The sequence below is a fragment of the Chaetodon auriga genome, chromosome 18, assembly GCF_051107435.1.
Source record: "Chaetodon auriga isolate fChaAug3 chromosome 18, fChaAug3.hap1, whole genome shotgun sequence".
NCBI lineage: Eukaryota > Metazoa > Chordata > Actinopteri > Chaetodontiformes > Chaetodontidae > Chaetodon > Chaetodon auriga.
Genome location: NC_135091.1, coordinates 124850 through 146343, shown reverse-complemented (window position 1 = coordinate 146343; position 21494 = coordinate 124850). Strand labels below are relative to the sequence as shown.

Sequence of the window (21494 nt, the reverse complement as noted above, 5' to 3'; positions counted from 1 at the left end):
CCTCTCTGCCTCCTCCTCTGCTTCAGTACCTCCGTCTCTCCGTCCTCCTCCCTCCACTCCCTCTCTGCCTCCTCCTCTCCCCCCTCCTTCTGTACCTCCTCCTCTCCCCCTCTCCTTCTGCACCTCCTACACCTCTAACAGTAATACAGACTCAGTGAATTCAGACTATGCGTTAAAGAACATTTTTATTATTTTTACTTTCATATTTATAAAAACAAGCTTTTTGAAGGAACGTTGAAGCGACGACTCAGCAGGAAAAAAACGTCCATCTGTCCTGTGCGCTGTGGGCGGAGTCCAGTCGAGCGCTCCTCTCTGCACCAATGAGACAGAAGCCGATGTGAGCTGTCAAGATGCTCCTGCTGTCTCTCCACACAGGAAGCTGCCTCTCTCCTTTCAAAGTAAAAGTCTTTCCATTCTGGATCTTCAGTTCTTCCACCGGATTTGCTGAAAGAGAAGAAGAAAAGACGTCACATGAGGTCATGTGATGAAGGTTCAGAAGATGAGCCTCTCTCCTCCTCACTGGGTTGTTGAGCAGCTCGTTGATCTTCCTCTCCTCCGCCGATCCTCTCTCCACCTTCTCCCGGTATCCTAGCAACAGCTGCCGGTCCTTCAGGTCACGGTATGTCTGATTGGCCCAGAGACATGCCCGTCATCATGACATCACAGCAAAAACAACCTCAGCAGGCGTGCAGTTTGACAGCTCTGCAAAATTCTGACTGCTTTCATCAATTGAAATGATCATCCAATCAGAGAGCAAGATTAAGGTAAAGGTGAATGAGTCTCACGTTGATGATGATGTCGTGGCATTTATGTTTCTGAGCCAAACTGATCCTCAACTCCGGATCATCGACCAGCGCCACGTAGTCCTGCAGCACCTGTGGATCAGGTAACACAACTGTCAATCAAGAAATGCACCTGTCAATCAAGTAAATACACCTGTCAATCAAGTAACGCACCTGTCGGTCAAGTAAATACACCTGTCGATCGAGTAACGCACCTGTCGATCAGGTAAATAAACCTGTCAATCAAGTTGTTCCTCCTTTACGATTACAGTCAGTCACTTACAGAAGCTTTTATCCAAAGTGACGTACATATGAATTCACACACCGATGACGCAGCATCGGGGGCAGTTTAGGGGTTCAGTATCTTGCCCAAGGACACTTCGGCATGTGGACTGCAGAGGCCTGGGATCAAACCACGACCTCCTGATCGGTGGACGACTGCTCTATCTCCTGAGCCACAACCGCCTTTCATTTAAATAATCTGACACCGTTAGTAAAGATCTTATTTTCCATTGGTTGTACTACGACAGGCCCCACCCCACTCACCTGTGTGGGGGCGGAGTTTTTCTGCAGGATGTCGACGACACGTTGGAAGCTGAGTGGTGATTTCTTCCTGGTGAAGCCGAGCCAGTTCCTGCTGGTGAACAGAGCGTCCACGTCCGACCACGACTTCAGCTTCGCCCGAGCTGCCAACGCCGTCACGAAGTACTGCTTCTCCGAGATCTGAGGTCAAAGGTCAACAGCTGTCGGTTAAAGACACAACGTCATCTTTCATATCTTTACTTCAACAGAGACTGAAGAACGCCAGCCTCACCTTGAAGGTCTGACGGACGTTCAGCGGACTGCTGTAGGTTCCCTGCAGAGAGAAAACCCGTTCAGCTAATCTGGTTACAGATTCACCATACGGATCCGTTCTGGTTTAACTCATCAGGCCTAATTCATCTTAAACTGGACTAACCTCAGGCTCAGCGTAGTGGTAGAAGCAGCAGTAGTACAGTGTTGTGACCAGCGGCATGTTGAGGATCGAAGCTCTTCTGGGAAACTTCAGGAAAATGTCCACCTTTCCTCCACGCTCAGCCTGCCCATCGGTTGCCTAGCAACCACACAGAGAGAAAAGTGAGATTAAATTTGAGTTAAACTGGGATAACACATGGGATAATCTGGTTTATTCTGGGATTACACTGGGATTCAAACTGCATGTCAACTTGAGTTGAACAGCATCCAAACTGATCCAATTGAGGATTAAACTCCAGTTAAATTGTGTTTAACTGGTCCCGGATGTGAATCAACAGAGCTTAAACTAGGCCTGAAGTCTACAGTTCTACTAATCGATTGTTTATTTTTGAACAAAGATGTTCCTGCTTCTGTCGACGTGCAGATTACGAATCGAAATGTCAAAAATTTTAGCGAGTTCAGAATCAGGTGACTGATGATGAAGGTGAGTATATTCTGTCAGATCCATGTCAGACGTGAAGGCGTCACATCACAACATTTTTTACCATTTTCTTGAAGAACCAAAGGAAAAATAATCAGCACATTCATGATTTAAGAATTTGTTGCAGTTGGAGTTTTTTTTTCATCCAGCAGGAGGAAACGTAGAGGATCACAGCAGAGAGCAGAGTCGACCAATCACACGCTGGTGTCATCACCACTGATCTGCAGCGTTTCAGTAACTGTGAACTCAAAGACGTCCCCACAGAGTCTGATCAGGATCACTCAAAGGCGTCTTCAGCTAGGACCAAACCTGTGAGAGGCCACGCCACGTGCACCTTTCTCCAGAGCATTCACACCTAAACTCTGTCCTCTGGACATATGTCCACTCAGCTGGTCAAACTCTGTCTGCGGGGTCTTAAAAGGTTTCAGAAGACCAGTTCCCAATCAGGGCCTGAAGACATGAACCCGCATTTATGATGATTGGACCAATCGTGAATGAGTAGTGGCCATTTTCCTGTTAAGTCCGCCCCTTGTGGACTGCACTGGCTGATGTCTTTCCACCGGTCTCTAGAAATGTGTCTCTCAGTCCTGAGATGCTGCTCACTCACTTTAACGTCGATACAGTCCAAATCCAGCAGGTAGACGTCACCTGAGTCTGTTTCACGCAAATTAGCAAAAAAAAAAAACCTCCATCATGGTGGATTTTTATTTTCTTGTCGAGCTGACGGACTTGACTGTGACTTACAGCGCCACCTTCTGGCTGATTCAGCTCCACTTACTGAGTTTCGTGTTGGTTCCAGCAGCAGAAACAGTGAGTGCTGGTTTTAGGCAGTCTGAACTGGTTAAACTGGTTGAAAGTCTGACCTCAATGACGATCTGTCTCTCCAGCAGGGTGAAGTGATCCTGAACATGAGCTGAATCTTCTGATGAAAATGGAAGACTGAAAACAAACAAACAAACAAACAAATCTGAGCCGACACCAAACAACAACCACCGCGAAGCTGCTGCTGGTGATGTCACTGATGACATCACCACATCATTACAGGCCTGTGGGGTAATAAATGACGACCAGATTACGTCTCGTTAACACAAACAAACACAGCTTCTAATGACAACATTCGTACTTTGGTCTAATTTCATTGAAATCATCACTGAATTATTTTTCATGAGCAAACTAAAAGAACTTTGAGTATTTGTCTGCTGGACGGTGTCCTGCAGGAGACACTCACCTGAGGCAACTCTTCAGGAAGTCCCGCCTCTTGTTTTCATCAGCGATGCTCAGGTGTTCTTTATACTGCAGCAGCTATCGCCATGGAAGCAGACAGGAAATGACATCGACTTCCTGACGGTACCACTGATACATCACTGCACTACAGGTGTGACGTGTCCTGATGTGTGTGCTACGTACCGCCATGTCCTCCGCCCGGCCCAGAGCTCTGAGGAGGACCAGAAGAGGAAGACACGTCAGACACGCGATGGACTGTGAACATGTACTGTAGATCATACCAGGTGTGTCCAGGTGTACACATATACAGGTGCAGGCGTGAGCAGAGACCTGAGCAGCTCCAGCAGCAGCCTCTGGTCTCTGGTCTCGGTCAGGTAGTGGATGAAATGTCTCAGAGCCGTCTGTCTGGACTCCAGCTCCCGAAATAAAACCTCTGAGGCGGAAAACACAAAAAGTCAAAACAACACAGGATCAGGACCAGGGGCCCGTTTCACAAAGGAGGTTCAACAAACTCCGAGTCTAATCCTGAACCCTGAGTTGATCTAGCCTGAGATAGGAAACTCCGAGTTTCCGGTTTCAGAACAGGTGATTTGAGTTAGTTCAATCAACTCAGAGTAGGTTAACTCAGAGTTAAGCGCGTGCACCACGACTATAAAAAGCCAACATCAATGGAGCCACGATTCGACGAGTCACCATGGCGACGGGGAAGATGAGGGCTGCGTGTTTTACCCCACTGGAACTCGAAATCTTAATGCGCTCATACGCGAATTTGAGCATGTTTTTAGAAAAAAGTGTAACACCGCTGCAGCTGCAGAGGAGAGGGAGGCGGCGTGGGGGAACAATGCTGCTCGGGTCAATGCGTAAGTTTAAATGTAGTCCTTTGCAATCACAATAATATTACAGGGGAAAACTGCTTGAATGGTAGCTCATTAATTTATTTCATGTAGGTGCAATCAGGCGGAGGAGAAGTGCACTTGGCAGCAGCTCAAGATGAAACATAAAAACATTGTTTTTAAGACACGGCATAATTTAATGGGGGTACCTCATTTTGATCATGTGTCACATTGTAAAGTAAATATTAAGTGGCTGTTTGACTGTGCAGTTGTTTTATCACCAACATAATGCTGCGCAAAGAAACGCAGCGCAACACACAATATCTGCTGGGATGTGAGAGCATGACTCCGGCTGGTAACGTTGCAAATGTAAGGACGGATTAGGTTGTGTATGTAGATGATGGACTGTGACGTCAAACGGTACCGTTCAAACAGATAATTGTCTGGAAATGCCAGAACATCTATGCGCGGTCTGACAACCATCTCCCGACGAATATTTAATTCCCTGCGCAGTAATGCTGCGCCTTCATCCACGGGGTCGTTGTCAAAAGGACGTTAGAGAAAAAAGTGCTGACTGACTGATTTTGTAAATAACAGACGGCAAAACTATGTTATCCCAAAACTCGCCTGCTGACGAATGAATGAGGAAATCAAATACCGTGTGTGGCTGACAGAGGGCGGAGACAGAGAGGAACTCCAGGTTCATTGAGAAAAACCTGGTCCCGACCAGGTTAGGTTCATAGAGTCTGTTACTATGGTAACTGACCGAGAGCTTAAGTTACCTCTGTGTGAAACAGGTAGAGTTACTCCTCTTTCTCTGCTTTGAGTTACCTCCCTTTGTGAGACGGAAAACTCAGAGTTTCCTTCATTTCAGGCTTAACAAACTCGGAGTTTTCACTAAACCTGCTTTGTGAAACGGGCCCCAGATCTGTCCTATCCAGGACCAGGTCTGACTGATCCACTGTCTGAACTGACTGATCCAAGACCAGGTCTGACTGATCCAGGCAGGCTCACCTTTGCTCAGAGTCCTCTTCAAATAAATTAAAACCTGAAAGGAAACAAACTGTGTGCTCATTTACTTTGTTAAAGTTGTTGATAAAGTTTAAACATGACGTCGTGGATCAGATTGTAAATAAAGTTACAGCAGTGATGACGTTTCCGTCGTGAGCGCTGACGGCGAAATCGAGCAGCAGCAGTTTGTCCTGAAGCGAGCGAAACTTCTCCAGAGACACAGCCTGAAACATACGTAGTACAAGTACACGATGATAGTGTTTGCCAGAGAAACAGTACTGAACACACTGAAACATTACTGAGCCACAGACAGGTGGACAGACAGGTGGACAGACAGATGGACAGACAGGTGGACAGACAGGTGGACAGACAGGGGGACAGACAGACAGGTGGACAGACAGATGGACAGACAGACAGGGGGACAGACAGATGGACAGACAGACAGGGGGACAGACAGGTGGACAGACAGACAGACAGGGGGACAGACAGACAGACAGGGGGACAGACAGACAGGTGGACGGATGGACAGACAGACAGGTGGACAGACAGGTGGACAGGTGGACAGACAGGTGGACGGACGGACAGACAGACAGGTGGACAGACAGGTGGACGGATGGACAGACAGACAGGTGGACAGACGGGGGACAGACAGACAGGGGGACAGACAGACAGGTGGACGGATGGACAGACAGACAGGTGGACAGACAGGTGTGTTACCTTGCCCTGCTGCATTCTCCGGACTGTCTCCTCAGGCGACCAATCACTGACATAATCCTGACATCACAACATGACATCAGCATTAGAACAACAAATCAGATGAGTGGATTCACAGATTGTAATCAGATTACCCGTCTGTCTGTAATCAGATTACCAGCGTTGGCCTTACCTTGTATTCAGACTTTGGTTTCCTGAGTTCTGGAGCAAAGAGCCTGACAGACGAATCGCTGAGCGCTAAGACACAAAGACACCAGACTCCAGTCACGATTCATTCACCCATTCATTCATTCATTCATTCATTCATTCACTCACTCACTCACTCACTCACTCACTCACCCATTCATTCAGAGTGTAGTTCAGACTCACAGTCAGTGAAGGACTGGAAGTTTCCTCCTTTAGTTTTTCCTGCAGACAAACAGATTCAGCTGTCAGTCTGGAAACGTTTAACCATTGACCATTGTCGTCAGTCATGTGACCTGGTTGTCACTGTTCCTCAGTCATGTGACCTGGTTGTCACGTCTCACCTTTGAACAAAGAACTCAGAGAGTATCCAGAGTTACTCTTGCCGATGGTTGGTGTGTCAGTGCTGATTTTGGGGAAGGCGGGCTCTCTGTCTGTCCTCTGATTGGACGCTGCTGTCTCTCTGACTGACCATGAGATACCTGAGGAGACACAGGAGGATAATCCACACCTTGCAGCCAATCACAGCTCAGGATTCTACACAGGTGTTGAATAATAATAATGATGAGCTCTTACTCCCAACAGGCTCTCCGCTCCAGCTGACCTTCTCCACGTCATCTTCATCATCATCTTCCTCCACTAGGCGGCGGATGCTGTTCACTGCCTTCTTCGATTCTTTTAACTGACAACACAACACACAAATACATCAACACCTGACGATCACACAGGTGCACTGACACACCTGCCGCCTCAATGATGAAGCCTCCAGCAGGTCAGACATCTCGGTGGAGTTTTGGACTCGGAGTCAAACTTAAACGTCAAATCGGTTTTTCTGTCGTCTCAAACACATCAAGAGTCGGCAGACTCGTGTCTGGTGTCTGCGGCTCGAGTCCAAACAAACACCTGAACAGGTGGCAGCTGTTCTCAGGTGTGTTCGCTGACCTCCTGTGGGTCAGAGTTCACAGTCTGCTGTCTGGGACCTTGTGAGCACCGAGCTGCTCAGAACACCTGCAGCTCGGTGTCAGTGTACACACACCTGCTCAGGTGATCGATCATCTGATTGTGTTGTAATCATGCAGACATATCAATAACCAGCTCTGTTATGTTCAATGTCACATGATTAAAACCAGATGATGCTTATGAGGCGCGTAATGTTATAAAGCCATTAGAAGAGTCAAAGTCAAAACGTCCAGAGACTAAAGTTAATAAAGAATCTTCGTCCAAGTGGGACAATTTACAAAAACAGAGAGACGATCAGTCACTGACACCTGGTTCAGGTCTTACCCTGCTGAACTCATCGTCTTCATCATCGAAGGTGAAAGCTTTGAACTTGGAGCTGTTCCAGTAGTCTTCCTCATCTGCTTTACTCTTCATCATCTGGACAGACAACACAACTTAATTTAGAAGGTGTTTTTCTCTTGTTGCTGCTGTAGGTGAATGTTTATGATTGACGCTGATGCTCGCAGCGTGTTTTCTTCTTCATCGACTGAAACCGGGACGTATGAGCAGGATCTGACATCAACAGTCTGGAGCCAATCCTGGCCCAGTATTCAGCTCACACAGGTGTGATGTGGAAACCTGAAGCCTCCAGGTCACAAACACTGACAGTGGACATTACAGTGAAGGAGGAGACATCTTATGTACTTGTATGTTTACTTATATATGAAGCACACGCATCAGACAGGTCTGTCTTCATCATGTGTGGACTCTTAAGACCGTCAACACACACACAAACTGCTGAAGAAGGAAAAAACACAATGAAGACACATGAAGCTGATGGATGAAGCTGTTAGCTTCTGATGCTAACTGCTAACAAACTGCCTGAGTACAAACAGTCTGAATCTTCTCTGTGTGTTTCTATGTGTATTCGTGTGTATCAATGTATATTTGTTTGTGTGTATGTATGTGTATTCGTGTGTATCTATGTTTATTCGTGTGTATCTATGTGTATTTGTGTAGTATTTCGTGTCACAGCTGGAGGTTTTTGTGTGACTGACAGCAGGAAGCTAGCTAGCATGCTAGCAGGCTAACGGACACGTCAACGTTTAAACTCTTTGTTTCGCTCTGACAAATGGCGAGAACAGTGACGTCATCACACGGCTGTGTCAATCCATCTAACGGATATGAAACTGTTAATCAATGAGAACCGATCAGATTTTTTTTTTTTACCTTCACCTGCTGCAGCTGCCCCTCTTCTTCTTCTCTGACGGAGGCTGGACGGGCCGCGTGGTGGCTGCTGGGAGTTGTAGTGAACAGGACCAGCGGATCTGAAAGATGAAGACAAATTTTAATGGAAAAAATATATTTTAAAGTCAAATATTCACAACATCATGTACACATTAGTTTCATAACAACATTAATAAAATTTGTATTTCACATTAAAAGCTTTTGTTCAGGAATATATTCTAATCTGGACGTTTATTTAATGTTATAAAAACATAGAACATACAACTACAAAAATGATCAAAAGTTAAGATAAAATATAAAGATGATATCAATATAAATATCCACGACAATTAGAAATACAAAGACAAAATATTAAAATGAATAAATAAGAGACATTAAAGGAAAAAACAAGAGGTGAAATAAAAATATCTAATAGCCCTGAAATGTTATGGCGTTTTTTGTTTTTTGTTTTTAAAATCAAATATGCATTTTAAATGTGTACTTTACTTCAGTTCGTTCTGTGTTTAAACAGACGCATCATTTATGGACCTACAAACACATACAATGTTTTGTTCTTGTGCTATATATATATGTGTATATACATGTATTATGCATACATTGTGTATGTTTTTATACACACAGACACACACAGACACACACAGTGTGTCTGTGTGTGTCTGTGTGTATTATTCCACTTCATTTGTGTATTACTTTTAATTGTCTGATTTGATTTGATTCATGCACCCTGTTTGTGATGTTTTACTTTGAAAGTCCTCAGTGGAAGTACTTAAAGTGACTCTGTGTGTGAGTTAAAGTTGGTTTTAAGTTTCAGTTGAACAGTTGGAGACTCACAGGAGATATTTGGTTCAACGCTTATTCAGGGTACAAGCCGTAATACTACATTAGGTACAGAAGCAATGGTACAGAAAGTACAGCAGTAATACTACAGTGGTAACAGCAGTATTTACAGATAGTAGTTAGAGTAGTGTAATACTTCAGTATCAGTAGTACTCAATTCTCACTTGTCCCTGATGGCTAAATGGGGTGAAGGAGATCCTCGATGGATCGTTGAGGAGAGAGCCGACGCCACCAATGTCAACAACTGGCACTGGTCTGTCTCTGATCTCCTTTATTTATTTGTTGTTGTTTGTCGTTGTTGTTGAAATGAGGATTTGTAATAACTGAAATGAAGCTGACAAATTCTCCTGCTGCAACATCATCATCATGTAAAGTCTGAGTCAATCATCTGATTGATCAGTTCACTTAATCAGTAATCAAACACTGGTCCTGTTACATGTGTGCATGTTACTGTATGTTACTGTATGTTACTGTGTGTGTGTGTGTGTGTGTGTGTGTGTGTGTGTGTGTTATATGATCCACCAGCTGGTTCAGCACATGTTCAGATATTTTTAAACGGCCTGATGAATGACAGGTTGTGATGTCAGAGGGGAGGGTGGAGAACAGTTTATATGGGTGGGGCTAAATAGCAGGTGGGTGGGGCTATGTGTGGAGTATGTAAAGCTGTTGATGTGTTAAATAACAGCAGGTGAAAGCAGAACTCATTGGATCAACCTGTTTCTTCTACTTCTGTTTATGTGGCCTCATCAGGACAGAACGTGATGTCAGCGGCTGGTCATCGGAGCGTCTCCGTCAGCTGCTGCTGGAGGTTCGGGTGGAGGGACCGGAGGGCGTCTGTCAGATGACCGACGTTTCCAAGCTTGATGGAGAAGCTTCCATCAACAACCGCAAAGGAAAACTCATTTTCTTCTATGAGTGGCAGCTGAAAGCCAGCTGGCTGGGTCAGTGATGATGTCGCTGATGATGTTAATGATGATGTTGTCTTTATTTTGAAGGCAGCAGTGACTTCCAGTCTTTTTCTCTGTAGCTGTTGCTAGCTTAACACTGTTTGATAATGATGCTAACTGTGTAGCCACATCATAAAACATGGAGGTATTTGTTTGGGGCTGCAGCGTCAGAAAAACTTTAATAACTTTAATTGTAAAAACTGTTTCAGTGAATGATGTAAATCGAAGTAACTAATGACATCATCAGCAAACACATGAAGTGACACAAGTGATTCCTGTGACATCAACTGATGGAGTCATGTTACTGGTAAACACTGCAGTGGCATCAGACTGGAACTATGATGACATCATAGCAGACTATCACCTAAAAGTAATTCATTTTAATTAAAGCAGCTTTTAGAACATGAATCCATTTGAACAAGTAATGAATACCTGTGTGACACATGCTACCTACTGCACTCTGACATCACACAAGTGTAACTCTTCTTTGTGGTGCCCTGTGTTGACTGTTTCTGTTTTCTGTGTGCAGGGACATCCAGCAGTGGAGTGAAGTATAGAGGAACTGTTGAAGTGTCCAATCTGTCAGAAGAGAACGACATGGACGACCTAGATGTGAGTCAACAACTTCCTGTTCTTGATTATACTAATGACTACATTAATCACTTCATTATTGACTGTATTAATTGGTGTACTGATGAACTCTTTGATTATAATATTGCCACCCAGATCTCAGTGTCTCTGTGTAAAGACCAGCCCAACACGCCACTCCTGGACCTCATGAAGAAGACTGGTGTTCAGGAGGTCCAGAGGGTACTTGGCAACTACGTCTGCCAGCTCAAATCAGGTAAGTTACCCAAAATGCAACAGGACCGACCAGTCAGTAAAGATGATGAGGATCCCTGTGTTAACCTGAGAGACCTGACCTCACAGAGTTCAGTCAGGGGATGATCCTTCCTACTGCCAACAGACTGAAACTGCCTCAACCTGAGACCAAGAAGAACCAGATCCAAACCGGCAAAACTCAGGTTGGCTTTAGTTAAACTAACAGCTCCAAATATTCACCCTCTGATTCTGAGTAAGGTGTAGATTTTACCTCTGACCTCGTTGTATGCTTCTACAGATAAGTTCTGTCCCCAGGTGCTCATCCAGCCAAGCTCCCCATGCCAAAGGGGTCTGTATCTCAACGAGCAGCTTTAACCTGAAGGAAACCTTTCAAACATCACCTGATGAGCTCTACAGGACCTTCATCAACCAGGAGGTACCAAACCAGGACAGACCAGGGCACATAATGACTAACTAGAACTGGCCAAGATAAAAACAGAATCATGACGGGACAAAACTATGCTAAATCCCAGACACCAGGACAGATCAGACTGAAACTAGAACTAACCAGACAGAAATCACCCCAAACCAAACATATTAACCCTGATTTATACAAAAAAAACAGTACTACACTGCTGTTTATGCACTCAGCAGTGTAGTACTGCAGTAAAGTAGTAGTATTGTAGTAAGTAAGTAAGGAAAAGGATGACATTAGAGGATCAGGGTGGTCGACGACTGGAATACAGGACGAGGAGATCAGAAATGTGACTTGGGTCAGAGTCATGCAGAGTCCTATAAGTAATCAACAGGATCTTGTAGTTTATTCTGAACTTTATAGGAAGTCAATGGACGGAAGCAAGAACTGGGATAATGTGGGACCGTCAACTGGTTCCAGTTAACAGCCTGACAGCTGCGTTCTGAACAGACTGTGAACAGTTTAGGACAGCTTGACTCAATTGAAATAATCAAAGAGGGAGAAAATGAAACCGTGAATCAATAGTTCAACATCTGTTGAAGACAGCATCTGATGTCTGAGATGTTTCTCAGCTAAAGAAAAGAGGACTAAACAAGCTCAGAAACATGTCGGTAAAAAGTCATAAACTGACCAAAGATTCTTAGTGGTGATTTGATATTAGAGTAAAATGAACCAATAAACTGACAGACTATGGAGGAAAAGTCATCAGGATCAATTTTCTGTTTCAGGGTTTAGGTGGAGGAAGTTCAGACACATCCATCCTTTAGTAGCAGCTAAACCATGATGGAGGAGAACGTTTGATTCAGGTCATTGTGTTTAGCAGAGAAATAGATCTGTGTATCATCAGTGAAACAGCAATATGATTGGTCCTGAAGCTCAAGAAATGACCCAGAGGAAGCAGGTCCAATGAAAACAGGACTGGTCCAAGGACTGACCTTTCAGAGACACCACACAGCAGGAGCTGAGGAGGAATCAGTGATACAGACGATGAAAGATCTATTTGTCAAAGAGGAATGAAACTATTTTAAAGCTGAATCAGGACTCAGTTATGTAACCAGTCAGGTCAAATAAAAAGAACCTCATTGGTTCCTCTCTGTAAAAAAATCTCAGCACTTTTGACAAAGACCAGATTGAAATTTGTCAAAGATTTTATGACCGACCAACTTCAGGAGTTTGTCAGTAACAGTTTTTTCAAGGATTCTGGATAAGAAGGGTTGAATGGTGTGGATGGTAAAACAGACAGAAGCCTGGACCTTGGACCATCAATCTGCCTACAACAAGCCATCAGAAACATTCACAGTCACAGATGATGAGGTGGGAGTGACAGGAGGAGGATTTACAAGACGGTTAATGCGCTGAACAGATAACTTGAGTCTGAACTCTTAAATAATCTTCCTCAGTTTTTAAATTGTAGCGCCTTCATTTGCAGGAGATGAACTTCAGGTTCAGACTGTTTTCGTTGACGTTCAGCCTTCTCTTCTCTGTGGTCTGATGTCGCTGTTGATCCAATGGCTCGTATTAATAACTGGGACAGAAAGTGTATGGGACAGCTGATGTACTGCGTAGTACTAGTACATACATTAGTACTGCATCTAACTACTGTTGTTAAGACAGGTGTTCACCTACTCAGTGGTGTAGTACTGTAGTACCGTAGTACTACTGTAGTACTGCAGGTAACCCGCTGTCTATGTAGTTTGTACAGGTGTTTACACGCTCAGCAGCAGCGGTGGACGGTCGTCGTGGAGGGCGGTTCCAGCTGTTGGACGGGAATGTCAGTGGAGAGTTTACACAGCTGGTGAGGTCACAGCCGTTCAGCCAATCAGTGCTGAGCTGTCACATAACCATGGTAACCAGACTGCTGCTCTTCCCCCAGGTACCAGACCAGAGGATTGAGATGACGTGGCGGTTCAGGACGTGGCCTAGTGGTATGTCTTCCTATTATGATGTAATGATGTGTTTGAGTACATGGTATTTTCAGAACTTTCTCTGCTGCTGCGTTCTGGGATACTCTGAACTGTGAGCTCTGTTTGTTGTTGTCTCTCCATCAGAGCACTACGCCACTGTCAGTCTAGAGCTGCAGGACCAAGGAGACGAGACGGAACTGAGGATGGAGTGTCGAGGAGTTCCTGCAGGGAAGGAGGACTCCACCAGGGAGGGCTGGACCCGGTTCTACTTCCAGGCCATCAAACAGACCTTTGGATACTGAGACTCTGGTATCCTTGGTGCTCATCTGACAGGTTGATTGTGTCCACAGTGAGTAGACAACATATCATGTCATGAGATCAATCTGCTAAAGGGAAGAGTCCAACATTTGAACCCTGCTGTTCACTGTCTTCAGTAACATGTGGAGTCCCTCAGGGCGGCGTTTTGGAAACCCTGATCCCTCTGTTCAACCTGATGGAGATTTAAAGGAACAGTCCAACATTTCATGAATCTGCTTGTTCTCTGTCTTCTCCACAGTAACATCAATTTCATCGCTGTGAATACAAACCACATCCAGGACATGCTTAGCCTAGCTGAGCATAAAGACTGGCAGCAGGGGGAAACTGTTCAAGTAGCTTAGCATAAAGACTGGAAGCAGGGGAAACTGTTAGCCTAGACCCATAAAAAGTCTAAAAAGAGGCAACTGAATAAATAAAATGTTGGACTGTTCCCTTGAAGTTTATTACATTTTGGTGTGAGTAAACCACTGTGTGAAAAAACGGATTTCTGTTTGTCTTCCTGTCATTTGGACAACAACAGGCTCCTCTGGACCAATCAGAGACACAATTATGAAGCAGCAGCAAAAATCAAATATGATTTATGATAAAGTCAAGTTCACTAACTTTTGGCTGACAGCAGCATCACAAATGCATTTTGAGACTAAACATCAGTTGAATTTCACCTGTTCAATAGTCTCATTGTTTTTCCCATGATGCACTGCAGTTTACACAACCTGTTCAAATGTTTTCATCACAGGACAGATAAATGACTATTTGTGAAGTTCTCACATGTGACTTTATATTTGTGTTTCGTTTCACACTAAGAACATGTTGTACTGGTCAGCACATCCTTTAATGGTAAACAATGTGTTGGTAAAATGGTATGTTTTACTTTTCAGACTTTTGTTTCGATGCTTTTGATGAGCATTCAGGCTGACACTGAAAATACTGATTCAACAAAAATAATCAAAAGAACAGTTGAAACAATCAGTGGCGTTTGTGAAACAAAGAATTTTAAGAGTTCATGTAGATTAAAGTGTGAAGAAATACTTCACAATTACACAGCAAGACAGAAGGTCATTAAAAGTATTACAATCTAGTTACTTTTGTACTTTTACTTAAGTAACATTTTGAGGGAGGAGTGTATTTCTACACTCCGGTATGACAACATTTACTTAAGTAAAACAGGAATACAGACCATAATGTCCATGTTTTGACTTTTCAAAATGAAGTTTGTTCTGCTGTTTGAGTCCAGAGTCTGACAAAGACTGTGACTTGTGGCTGAGAGCCCCAGAAAAGGCCAGAAACTGAACTTCTGGTTCAGATTTTTGTGTCAAACAGCCATTTGAAGGTCAAGAATAAATATTAAATTTTATTTCTGTTAAATACATAATACAGTACAAAATAATCAGCAGAACTGCTAAGAAATTTTTTTGTTTTCAAGAAAAAACATCAGAGTTTAACCTCTTCTCTCAAAGTTTCTTTATTCTTTCGTGGAATGTTGTTGTTTCAGTTGTTCATTATTTTTTGTCATCAGGAAGAAACACAAAGTTCCCTTTAGATACACATTCATTCACAAATAAGACACAAGAAAACAGTAAAACAGCTGAAACATTAAAACAGCTGATTGAGTTTGTGATGGTTACTTTTCATTTTGTATGAAACTGATAAAACTGCATTAAAACTGTTGATTTTATTGATATTTTACAGGAGTGTTTACATTCATACGCAACAGATTAATATAAAAATACACAAACATCTAAAAGCTACAACTTTTCTACTTACAATATGAACAACGTCAGAGGCTTGATGTTTTAAAATCTATTAAAATGATTGGTGATCAATTAAAGAAGAAATTTTAAACTTCTGCCAAAATGTGTTTTAATGTTAAAACAGAAATCAAATTCAGTTTCAAAACAAAAAAGCATCAACATCAAAAGTGCAAAGAGGCTTTTTATCAATGCTAGTTTCACTTTGATTGATCACTGATATTGGTTATTGATCTCTGTAACACTGATCTGTATCAGTGGAGCTGCCTCAGTCTGATGGACAGGGAGTTTTATTCAGTGGAGATCAAAGGTCAGTCTGGAGCTAGAACACTTCCTCCTCCTCACAGCCATAATCTGGAACACACAACCAGTCAAAACATCAATAAATGAGTGAATGAATACATCTGACAAGAGACATGCAGAGTTTTTACAGGTTCACCAGACTCCAGTCACAGTTTGACTTCACTTTTTATTCTAAGTTCAAACTTTATTCAGGTAACAGTTTCTGAGCTGTTTGAATTCAAACTTTATTGATTGATTGATTTATTTGTGTTGTGACGAACAACAATCATCACCACCATCATCATCATCATCAGTACAAACCATCCATACCGTCTCTTATTATGGGAACATCAGCTCTCTCCCTAATAAGACGGAAGAGCTAACGGCTCTAACCAGACTGCAGAGGGAGTTCCAGGAGTGTGGTCTCATGTGTTTCACAGAAACTTGGTTAAATGAACTCATGCCGGATTCACACATTACGCTGGACAATTTTCAACTGCTGAGAGCGGTAAGAGGAAAGGTGGGGGCAGAGCGATGTTTGTGAGCAACAGATGGTGTAAACCAGGGCACATCAGGGTAAAAGAGCAGTGCTGCACGAGAGACATTGATCTGTTAGCCATTAGCATTTAGCCATATTTTCGTCCAAGGGAGTTCTCGCACATCCTCGTGATAACTGTGTACATCCCCCCATCAGCCGATACAGCAGCAGCATGCAAGCTCCTACACACTGTGGTCTCACAACTGTGGACATCGCACCCCCAGGCCCTCCTTCTCATCTCTGGTGACTTCAATCATGTTTCCCTGTTGTCCACTCCCCCCACCTTCACCTAGTTTGTTAAATGCCCCACCAGAGACAATAGAACACTGGACTTACTGTATGCAGACACTAATTGTGCTTACAGTTCTTCACCCCTACCCCTGCTGGGCCGTTCCAATCACAATCTGGTTCATCTCCTCCCTGCATATCCATATCCATATCCATTGACAACCTGGATCACGGACTACATCAACTTCTGTGTGGAAAACACTGTGCCTACCAGGAAGGTACAGGGTTTCCCAAACAACAAACCCTGGGTGTCCCAGGAACTGAAAGCCCTACTGAACGAGAAGAAGAGGGTCTTTAGATCAGGGGGCAAGGATGAGCTGAGGAGGGTGAAGAGGGACCTGACATGGGAGATAAGGAGAGGCAAAGAGGGCCACAGGAGGATGCTGGAGAAGCGCCTTCAGGGCAAGAACACCAGAGAGGTTTGGAGGGGCCTAAAAACAATCTCAGGCCACAGGGGTGACAGTGGGAGGGGCCCTGAATTCTGGAGACCGGAATTGGGTCAATTAACTAAACATATTTTTCAACACATTTGATTCTACTCCCGTTCCTTCACCCCACCCACCAGAGTCCAGGCCTGACACTGCTACTTCTCCACACCTCCTCCCTCCCCCATGCAGCACGTCTGACACCAGCAGCACCCTCTGCAAACTACTTGACCCCCCTCCGCTTCAAAACACAAACTACATTCACCTCCCCCCACCTCACTCAACAGGAGCTATCCTGGGCTGCCCTCTGGACTCCACCATTTCTTCCTGTGCAACAGTATTTCTCAAATGCAATATGACATAAGCCACTGGTAGTTTTCTCATAGAAATATGGGCAGTAGTATTTTTATGGCATTTAGTATGTTTAGAATCTGTACATAATATACATAAATAGTTTTACCAATGGTGACAAAAAGGAACTGGGTCCCCAGGCGCCGCTGTCGGCTGGCAGCCCACCGCTGCTGGTCTGCCGCAGAGAACAGAAGCATGGCGTGTGCAGCCCCCCCCGGCCGGAACACTGCATGTTGTGTGTATTGTGACTAATAAAGGGATGTCTTTCTTTCTTTCTGTCTTTTATCGTGACCCTTCTGTGACACCATTGTTCTTTGCTGTTTTTGCTTTTTTACTACTTTATTTCCACAGTGTGGGATTAATTAAGTCTTATGTTATCTTATTTTATCTTATCTATCACCACCATCATCACTATCATCATCATCATCATCATCACCATCACTGACCTCCTACGAGTTGCAGAGCACTGACACACTCTTCCTCCACTTCCTCTTCCTCCTCCTCCTCCTCCTCCTCCAGCACAGTGGGTGGAGCAGAAGGGGTAGAGTTGGTGTCTGGTTCAGGGTCAGGGGTCACTTTGGCCTCTGTTGTCACTTCGGCCTCTGTTGTACCTGTTGTCATGGTGATAGAGTTCTCTTCCTGAAAGGTGAAACACATCAGTTTAAAATAATCATATTTAAAGACAGTATATGTACATATCAGGGCTTCTCAAAGATCTGCCTCATCTGGCCCTCAGGTTATGAATGAATTCAGAAAGTGTTCACATGGTGGTGGAAGAGGTCCAGTCTGTTCTGAAAGTGGTTGTTGCTGAACTTGTCAACATGTGACCTGTTTTAAAGAGAATCACTCGGATTGTCTATTAGATGACAGAGGTGTCAATATAGTTGTAGGAATATGTCTGAGTCAGACAGAAATATGGACTAACTGAGCCTTGTCTGCCTCAGTTTCAGTTTATCTCAGTTTACCAGATGTTAATTACTTGATTAAATATTATTTTGATATCACCAGTTGTTCAGGACCTCTGACCTTGAATAAAAATCAGATGCAGACCTTTGAATGACAAGTTTGAGAACCCCTGATACATGTCAGGTGTGGTCGCTCACCTGGATGGTTGTTTTCTTCTTCTTGGATGTGGAGGATATCAGAAGACGGACCCTAAAACAAAAGGAGACAGGAAATATAAACAACAAGAATGAATAATTATTATGTTTTATATTAGTGATCTGTTGTTGATTATTTTCTCCATTGATGATGATGATCAGCTGATTGTTCGATTGATAAAACATCAGAACGATGTTGGTCCACAGTTACATCTTCATGTTTCTAAATTATATATATCTTCTATATCATTTCTGAATTGTATGTAGATCACACGTCATTTAGATCATTGATCACATATAGATTATTGATTATATAAAGATGATTCATGGTACCTCTTCCCCATGATGCTGGCATTTGCAGCTAGGTCTCGGTTAGCGTCGCTGCTCTTCTTGCGGCGGCGGCGGTTGAGTCGTTTCCGTGTGGCAGCATTGGTGTCAGGAGGGTCAGAGGAGGCTCTGCTTGGACTGCTGCCCCCCCCACTTCCCGTCCCTCTGCTGTTCAGGTCTCTGAGGACATCGTAGTTGATCTTACTGGAAATCTTCTTCTTCTCCAGCATCCTCTCGATTGCCTCGCCCGCTGTTGATGCCTGGATTTGCTCCTTCTTCTTCTTGGACTTCTTTGACTGGAAACAGACAGAAATCAGAGGAAACTTAATTATATTCAAATGTAATTAATTCAAACCTGACTTTAATTTAAGCTTAATTTACATTAATTCTGTTGGGGGGCATTTTGTCTTAATGAGATAACTGACAGTAGCGAGATGACAGGAAATGAGGAGAGCGTTAAGGGATGACAAGGGACAAAGGTCCTGGATCGGAGACAACCAGGCCTTTATTTCTAATTTCACCTGTTTATATACACTCAACCCTTCCTGTATTTTACCTGTTTGTCTTTATAAGATCAGTCTAATCAGTCCAACAACAGAGCACCATGCAGCTGGACAATGTTTAAGTACCATGAATGAGACTCAACACTTCCTCCAGGATTTTCACATTGACATGCTTGCAGCCATCCCTTTGTAAGTATGCTTTTAATGTGAACAATTGGAGTCTGGGGCCCCTGAGGGTCAATCTAGCTTTGATCCTCAGTGAGCCAGGACAGTCCCTGGACTGCAGCCTGGGAGACCCTGCTCTTCACAGACGCACTTACCTTCTCTTTATATGTTCCCTGTTCTTTCTCCTTCTTTATCCTCTCTTCTTTTTCTGTAATAATAATGATCAATAAAAAAATCAGGCAATCAGTAAATCAGGACACGTTTTATGTTATTGGTGAATGGATTTGATTAATAAAATTCATAAACAGTTACTTTAAATCAATCAATAACATTCAGTAATATTGATGTCTGGCTGTGTTTTCTGTTTGGAAAATCTTTAAAGATATTCAAAACACAAGCTGAAAGACGATGGGTTGGACTTTATTCATTGTGATGGTGATGATGATGATGTTGATTTTGTGGATGTGTTGATGATGAAGAAGAGTCTTTCTGACCTTTCTGCTCTTTCAGGTATTCTGCGTTCTGTTTCATCCACAGCTCTGTCTTCACCTGAACCTCCTTATCGTTCAGGATGTACTGCAGCACACAGAGGAGGACATAATCAGAGTCAAGACAAAGACACGACATCCTGGCCACAAATTTTCACAATGAAACCAACCTTTATTTGTGAAGGCACAAAACTGTTGTTCATTTCTACAGATACAACAATGAATAACAGATAGAAATTAACCAAAGCTAGCAGGTCCAACTGAGCACCTGAGGTGCTTCAGACTGCATCTGAGTGGGATGATCTAGTGGCTGAATGAGCTGCCTATCTGCCACAGCTTGTCATGGAGAGGGTGAGCGGAGTTATCCAGGGTAGCTTTGATCTTGTCCTTCATTGTTTTCTCCATCACTGACTGTCCATTTCAAGCCAGACCACAGGCCTGGTCTTCCTATTGAGTCTGCTGGCCTCTCCAGCTTCGATGCCACCACCCCAGTACACCTTGGTAAAGAGCAGGTGGAAGATCTGCAGGAGACTGCTGCACGCTGAGGGATCTGAGTCTCTTCAGGAACAACACTCTGCTCTGTCCCTTCCTGAGGAGGGTGTCCATGTCATGAGACCTGTCCAGTTTATTGTTGATTAGAACTGCAAGGTACCTGTAAAAGTCCACACTCTCACTTCCTGTCTGTGGATGATAAAAGAGACAGAGGACCTGCTGGACCTCTGGCAGTCCACCAGCAGCTCTTTGGTCTTGCTGATGTTGAGCTTCAGGTGATTGTTGTTGCACCATGTGACGAAGGTTTCTATCAGTCCTCTGTACTCCTTGTCTTTGTTGATAAATGCAATAATGGAGGGTTCATCAGAAGACGTTTGGAGGTAGTGGGAATCAGAGTTGAAGAAGAAGCTGTAGCTGTATAGAGTGAGGAGGAATGGTGCTAGAGCAGTTCCTTGAGGTCTGCCGGTGCTGCTTATCACAGCCTCAGAGACACTGCCATCCACTGTGACATACTTAGGCCAGCCAGTGAAGTACTCTATGATCCAGGATGCTATATCAGTGTGCAGTTGCATTGCCAGAAGCTTTTCCCTTACAAGACAGGGCTGGACTGGAGAAGTCAAAAGTACACGACTCTCACGGTGCTTCCGAACTTCTCCAGGTGTGAAAGGGGCCTTGTGAGTTAGGAAGATTATGGCATCCTCCACTGTGGTGTGTGCCTGGTATGAAAACTGCAGTGGATCCAGAGAAGCAGTAAGCCAGGTCCTTAGGTGCCACAGAACCAACCTCTCAAGGTCTTCAGACCTCTGACATAACAGCCACAGGTCTGTAGTCATTCATAGCACTGGAACATCCTCTCTTTTTCACTGGAATGTTGCAGGAGGTAGTCCATAGTTTAGGCACCTTCATCAACCTCTGAGAAAAACTGAAGAGGTGCTAAAAGACATGCTTTTATGTATCCTGGGGTTCATGTTGACAGCCTCCCACTGAATTCTGTCTTTAAATTTCAACTCTTGACCAAATTCCATGCAGTTATGGGATTAATTTCCACTGCTATAGTAAAGATGTTCAGCTGTATGTGCCTGAAAAGGCAAATGATCATTTCCAAATAACTAATT

The 21494-nt window shown here is 43.8% G+C and overlaps 3 protein-coding genes across 6 annotated transcripts in view; 1 reads left to right on the top strand and 2 right to left on the bottom strand.

Annotated features, from left to right (window-relative positions):
• Nucleotides 1-166: 166 nt before the first annotated feature.
• Nucleotides 167-8445, bottom strand: vipas39 (VPS33B interacting protein, apical-basolateral polarity regulator, spe-39 homolog). 2 transcript variants are annotated; one of them, XM_076755731.1, is made up of 19 exons: nucleotides 8352-8445; nucleotides 7467-7559; nucleotides 6759-6864; nucleotides 6527-6664; nucleotides 6369-6407; nucleotides 6172-6236; nucleotides 6003-6059; nucleotides 5417-5509; nucleotides 5289-5322; nucleotides 3772-3874; nucleotides 3625-3652; nucleotides 3446-3519; nucleotides 3081-3156; nucleotides 1741-1875; nucleotides 1597-1638; nucleotides 1329-1505; nucleotides 786-875; nucleotides 521-625; nucleotides 167-444 (listed from the first exon to the last, which is right to left on the bottom strand). In XM_076755731.1, the coding sequence occupies exons 2-19, from the start codon at nucleotides 7557-7559 to the stop codon at nucleotides 424-426; spliced, it is 1476 nt and encodes a 491-aa protein (XP_076611846.1). In that variant the 5' UTR covers nucleotides 8352-8445; the 3' UTR covers nucleotides 167-423. The 2 variants fall into 2 exon arrangements, with proteins under 2 accessions (XP_076611846.1, XP_076611845.1); XM_076755730.1 differs by having other exon boundaries at nucleotides 167-625.
• A 934-nt stretch (nucleotides 8446-9379) lies between these two features.
• Nucleotides 9380-13670, top strand: LOC143336435 (activator of 90 kDa heat shock protein ATPase homolog 1-like). Its single transcript, XM_076756597.1, has 9 exons — nucleotides 9380-9459; nucleotides 9957-10147; nucleotides 10683-10765; nucleotides 10880-10997; nucleotides 11084-11178; nucleotides 11274-11411; nucleotides 13144-13245; nucleotides 13324-13375; nucleotides 13499-13670. Exons 1-9 carry the CDS (start codon nucleotides 9380-9382, stop codon nucleotides 13654-13656), a joined length of 1017 nt encoding a protein of 338 aa, XP_076612712.1. The 3' UTR covers nucleotides 13657-13670.
• A 1442-nt stretch (nucleotides 13671-15112) lies between these two features.
• Nucleotides 15113-21494, bottom strand: part of LOC143336020 (transcription factor IIIB 90 kDa subunit-like) — a 31728-nt gene continuing 25346 nt past the window's right edge. For all 3 annotated transcript variants that reach the window (XM_076755820.1, XM_076755821.1, XM_076755822.1), the window contains exons 14-19: nucleotides 19894-19975; nucleotides 19555-19607; nucleotides 18738-19027; nucleotides 18408-18459; nucleotides 17751-17943; nucleotides 15113-15774 (exon numbers count right to left, since the gene is read on the bottom strand). In XM_076755820.1, coding sequence (XP_076611935.1) covers nucleotides 15743-15774; nucleotides 17751-17943; nucleotides 18408-18459; nucleotides 18738-19027; nucleotides 19555-19607; nucleotides 19894-19975 — 702 coding nt within the window. In that variant the 3' untranslated portion in view covers nucleotides 15113-15742. The remainder of the gene's footprint in view (nucleotides 15775-17750; nucleotides 17944-18407; nucleotides 18460-18737; nucleotides 19028-19554; nucleotides 19608-19893; nucleotides 19976-21494) is intronic.